The sequence below is a fragment of the Tupaia chinensis genome, unplaced genomic scaffold, assembly GCF_000334495.1.
Source record: "Tupaia chinensis unplaced genomic scaffold, TupChi_1.0 Scaffold139757_1, whole genome shotgun sequence".
NCBI classification, from domain to species: Eukaryota; Metazoa; Chordata; class Mammalia; order Scandentia; family Tupaiidae; genus Tupaia; species Tupaia belangeri.
This window is the reverse complement of record NW_006199637.1, coordinates 3,725,554-3,731,373: the sequence shown is the minus strand read 5'-3', so window position 1 is coordinate 3,731,373 and position 5,820 is coordinate 3,725,554. Positions and strand designations below refer to the sequence as shown.

General features: G+C 46.3%; 1 protein-coding gene across 8 annotated transcripts in view; it reads right to left on the bottom strand.

Moving 5' to 3' along the window:
* Positions 1-1,924: 1,924 nt before the first annotated feature.
* ASXL2 (ASXL transcriptional regulator 2) overlaps positions 1,925-5,820 on the bottom strand; it is a 145,011-nt gene continuing 141,115 nt past the window's right edge. For all 8 annotated transcript variants that reach the window (XM_006162196.3, XM_014593120.2, XM_014593121.2 and 5 more), the window contains one exon: positions 1,925-5,820. In XM_006162196.3, the coding sequence (XP_006162258.1) occupies positions 3,557-5,820 (2,264 nt within the window). In that variant the 3' untranslated portion in view covers positions 1,925-3,556.

Sequence of the window (5,820 nt, the reverse complement as noted above, 5' to 3'; positions counted from 1 at the left end):
CCAAGAAAAATCTGCCAGTGGCCAGCTCTTACTCTTAAGAATCCCATATGCAGCTTCAGCATCCTGAGCATAGTGGTTAACAAACAGAAGTAGAGCAAATGACTCCAAGTTATTTGGCTTTATTTTCTGTTTAACAGGATGGAGAATTTTAATTAAAATCCTTTCTGATTTGGGGGCCTTCTCTATTAGAACACTTATAAATAAGACAGAGATGGTATATCATCAATGCTCTCTCCCAAGGTGACCTGCAGTGGAGGTCACAGAGTGTGCACCTCAGGCTTTGCACCAGGCCCAGTGCTGACTAGTGTCTGGAAACTGTGCCACCCAATACCTTAAAAACAAGCTTAACACTTACTAAGACATTTTGGATTGAACTGAAAGGTAAAACAATTCAAAAGCTAAGATAAAAATTGCTATTAAGTATTGGAGTCTCATACTCTTTAATAATTTACTGCATTTTCGGAAGGGCCAAGTTGTAACCACATGATTCTGTCCTCCCCACCCCAAGAAAAATCTGCCAGTGGCCAGCTCTTACTCTTAAGAATCCCATATGCAGCTTCAGCATCCTGAGCATAGTGGTTAACAAACAGAAGTAGAGCAAATGACTCCAAGTTATTTGGCTTTATTTTCTGTTTAACAGGATGGAGAATTTTAATTAAAATCCTTTCTGATTTGGGGGCCTTCTCTATTAGAACACTTATAAATAAGACAGAGATGGTATATCATCAATGCTCTCTCCCAAGGTGACCTGCAGTGGAGGTCACAGAGTGTGCACCTCAGGCTTTGCACCAGGCCCAGTGCTGACTAGTGTCTGGAAACTGTGCCACCCAATACCTTAAAAACAAGCTTAACACTTACTAAGACATTTTGGATTGAACTGAAAGGTAAAACAATTCAAAAGCTAAGATAAAAATTGCTATTAAGTATTGGAGTCTCATACTCTTTAATAATTTACTGCATTTTTCGGAAGGGCCAAGTTGTAATTTTTTTTTTTCTTTTTCTATTCAGCTTGTAAGTTGAATGGCTTTCTACTTGAAACTACCACTTTGAAACACATTGATAAATGGATTGGTATTCAATTTACTATCATCCAGTCAAGACTGAGGCAGTGTGCCTCGTGGTAATTTCTATTTATGAAGTATTCCTAAATGCAAATATTGTGCTAAGCTTTATTTGTTAAGAGAATGTGGTGAATAGTAATAATTAGGAACTAGCTGCAGGAGCCTGGGTCAGGACAAAGAGGTACAGTATGGTTTGCTCTCTAAATGGAAATCCCTGACACTTCGCCTCCTTTCCTGGTTACAGTCTCTCTACCCTCAGATTAAGGGACCATGGAAGAAAGCCTTTCTGACAAAAAAACAGCAACGATCACTTCATCAACCCAAATTGGTGACTGACATTTAGCATGGGGTCCATTCTGAAATACCCAACCTCTTGCAGCACACAGACCGGGCCCTCAGTCTTGCCACTAAGGTGAAGAGTAAAGAAGCTGGGCCCAGAGGGGAGTCTCAGCCTGCAAGAGGTCTTTTAGAATGCTATCCAGGGTACTGAAAGTTTGGGAGCAGAACTGTGGTTTCTGTTTCCTACTGGTTCCTGGCTCAAGACCTTCTGCCTTTTCCCCTGAGTCCTCGCAGCCCTCTCATCTTTTAGCTCTGTGGGTGCTGGAGGAAAAGGGGAGGAAAGAAGGGCATCCTATTGTCTCAGCTGAAACTGGAACACCGATTAAACTTTTATTTGCCTTGGGCCACCAAAAAATAAAAAAAAGGGCAGAGAAGAAAAATGGGAAATGGTGACGCGAGTTTCTCACGGGGTTTGGCGCAGGATCCGTGGCAAGCACCAGGAGTGCTGACGTGGAGGTGGGGGTGGGGAGTGGCAGAACGGGGACGAGACATTACCATTGCCGACTCTCTCCTAATCTGGAATGTGACTTAACCAACACACTTCAGTTGTTACGTACTTTAAAAATATCACCTGCTGAAATTTAAGTACAACTATGACTGCACTAGTCTGCGCTATTTTTACTTTACACACTTCAAATTAGGAGACTTGAAATCAATATGCAAACAATAGAGATCGACTAACTCCGATTAAATACCTAATTCTGGTAAAACTGTAGGCTTATTTTAATGTTCTTTAACCATGACCTAAATACGTACTCGAAAATTCTTCAGACACTAGAGAAGGGTTTAAAAAGCAACAAAAAAGGAAGCAAAAATAAAACTTTAGAGCTAATTTTTCCTCCTTTCCAGACATCCCCCTAACCATTCACCAAAGCCGTTTTACGTTAGAAATTCCTAGTGTCCAGGCAGCAGTAATCCAAACAAGGACCTATTTTCTAAAACACAAAACGTGTCTTCTACTGTGCGTGTACGAGTGTGCATACACGGGTGTTTACAGACAGATATAAGATTACTCGGTCCTTCTCAGGGGCCTGGGAGGTCAATATAGATTGAACAGAATGAGTAAATGTGGCAATAATAAGCTTTTTTACCTGTGACCACAGCTAATCATAGAATATTAGGTTAATGGATTGCAAGAGACCAGGAAGAGAGGGACTACCTTGTATCTAGTGTTAAAACCATTTCCCAAAGTTCTTTCAGTTCAGTTTAACAGTTTCTGCAGTTTCATTTCCCTGGTCCAAAAAGAGTGTCCCAATCATCCCATCACTAACGATTTTCTGCCTCTTGAACAAACCCTGTTTGTGAGCACCCGTGAATGACCAAGTGCAGGGACTGCTGCTGCAACTGTTGCCCTGCACAGGTGCAGCCACACAGTGGGGCCCAGAAGGCGCCCCCTTCAGACCACATTCATCGTCTCAGGGCTGGGGCATGAGTGCGACGTGGGGAGGTAGGACTAGGAAACGGCAGGGATCCACCAATAGCGCACAGGGCTTGGCAACACTACCGGTTTACAGAAGCCAAGAACCAAGTCAGAGCTGTTAAGAGTATGAAACATTACCTGTGAAATTAACCCCTTATCAAAAACCTCAACTTAAAAAGAGTTCACTGAAAGCAAAGGGACTCAGTAAACTCTGTGTCCAAATCCTGCAAAGGCTGCACAACCTACAAATAACCTGCAGCTGCACTGCCATGGTTGTCAGTGAGCAGCCACTTCTTCAGATGATATCCTTCACTCCTTCCTTTTCCTGGCCTATGAGGACTGGTCAGAAGGGAGACAGCTTCCTTTCGTCATGGATGGCATAAAACTTTCGCAGACACATGGAGTGAAACATAAATCTGAATTCAAAGTAAATACATTATTACCTAAACACCTGAAAAATAATGTTAAAACAAAATGTGACATATTTACATGATTTTGTAAGTGCAAACTTGTCACAAACTCGCAAAGTCTTGCTTGACTTAGACTTAACTATACAAGGTGCTCTTCCTCTAAAACCCACAAGATCTGTACTCCGTATTCCTGATTAAGTAACATCTGTCTTTTAAGATAACAGAAGCCTACTTGTTTATTTCTGTGATTCCAAAAGGATGCAAAAAACACATCTTGTCAACCCTTCCCTTCCCCCTCCTTCGCCATGTGTCTCTTTCTAGTCTTGTTACCGAACTACAAGGCATGAGACGCACAGTTTGGAGGGGCCAATGCAATCGTCATGGCAGAAAGCTCCACACCCCTTGCACATGATCATGGCTTTCAACCGGCAGTAACATTTTGAAGGCGTGTCTTCTATGCTGTTCTCTTCGGGAAAGGCCTGCACAGGAATGGTCTGGCCATGGCTGCTGGGATTCAAAGCTTGGCTAGCAGGGATGGTAGTGACAGTCACTGAAAAGGACATGACATCACCTACGTTGCTAGATACCTGGCTACCTGGTCCAGCAGAGTTGTGGTCCATGTCAGACGAGGTGGAGACATTGATCATGCCTCTGTAGCTGGCCCCTATCTGTGTGGGGCTTCCATACAACTTTGGGGTCTGCAGTGGTGGAAGGAGCAAAGGCTGACGTGTAGGACTGTCTGCAGGCAGCGGAAGGGCAGAAACGAACAGCTCAGGGCTGCTCTGCATGGTCTTACCTCTCACTGCATGAGTCATCTGCTTCTGGGCCGCCTGGATACAATCTCTGGCTAGGGCCTTCTCATCAAACATCTGGCCTCTTGAAAACAGGTAACTCTCCTTGCTGACAGTGGTCTGTTCGTTCACTGGTGTCTCGGCCTTCACACCCTTGTTAGTGAGGCAGTCACTGGTGGACAGAGGCTCCCTACTGTAGGGCCCTGAATTTGCATCACACTTGCCAGAGCTCTGGGAAGCCTGGGGCTCCTCCTTCACCACGGTAGACTCCTGCTCATCACCAGCACTCTCCTCATCAGTATCCTCTTCTTTGCTGCTGCTGCTATCTCTGGTTGCATTCTTACAGTCTGTATATCCCATTTTTGAGGCTTCAGTGGGGCTATTTAGACAAAAACGGTCTTCAGGGTTTACAGACTGGGTCCTCCTAAAGCTCTCTGAGCCCCGGCCATAGGTGGAAATATTAAGTAAGTAGTGACCTGCCATGGCAGGCTTGGATGTCCTCCTGCCGGCAAAACCCAGCATAAACCTCTGGCTTGTGGAGATATCTTCTGACTGGAAACCTGAGTGAGCGAAGCTGAACTGGGAGGGCGGCATAAGTGAGGGGACGTTCTGTCTTCGAACCCTTTGGATGAGGGTCTGAAGGATCTGATCTTGGGTTGCTTTGCTTAGTCCTTCTTGGTATTTGTGTGCGTCAAGGCTAGAGTCCCTCAGGTCCTTGGCTGAAAAGACCTGGAGAGGCCTAGGAACCTGGGGGAGCTGCTTACTTTGCAAAGTTTTGCCCAGCTGCTGGCTGGCTGGATGGGACTGCCTCTCACTTCCTTCCTCTCTGGTGCTATATTCTGCTGTGATGGCACCCGGGAGCGCTCCCATCCCCTTTTCTTCTTTTGTAGTCAGCGGGACAGTTTTCATTTCAACTTTGGTGAGAGGTTTAGGCAGAATTTGCTCCATGGGAACATCTTTGCCCTGGAGCAACTGAGTAACTAAAGGATTATTAGCAGGGATACTAGAGCTTGGTCTTGAAATGGGTCCATTCAGATTTGAAGAAGTTCCTGGGGTTTTAAGGCTAGAAGCTGCTGGCAAAGCGCTCGAGGATGGAGCTGAACCAGTAGGCGCTGCAGTTACACCAACCTGGGGTGCAGAAAGCTTTTCTAAAGGGGCTGTTGTTAACAGAGATGTTAAAGGAGAGGGAGTCATGTCTGCAAGAGCACTAGCACTTGCCTTTGCTGAGGCTGAAGGGTTTGGTGTATTCCTACTAGAACCTACTCTGGGCTCAACTAAGCCACCGGCTATGAAATTAACTGGTGAGGCACCTGAGATTAGAGCAGGACCTGGGGCTGGAGAAGGTGCTTTCTCCTGTCTACAACTACTGGGCCCTTGTGGGTGGCTAAGAGAGGGCCCTGTAGCTGCTGCCCTGCTAGAGTTCAGTCTGTCATTATTCGGTTTCTCTATGTGGGTGGGTGATGGGACACTTGTGCATGCTCCACTGACGGCAGGTGTTGGAGGCACTGAGGGGGTTTGCTGTAGTTGTGCTCCAGGGACACGATGAGGCTGTGCTGGGCCTGAGGTCTTGGTCTCAGACTGGGGCTGAGTCTCGGGACCACAGGGTAAAAGCTCTCTCGTACCTCCCCTGCTTCCAGTTCCTGCCAGTTCCAGTGTGGGGCCCTTTCCAGTTTCACTGACTCTGTTTGAGCCTGGACTCCCTCCTCTGGCAGTCTGCCTTTCACCACCCTCTCCCGGACCCTGTCCACCCCCTGGGCCAGGTCCTGGAATGGTCCCTCCAACTGCGGCGGCTGCAGCAG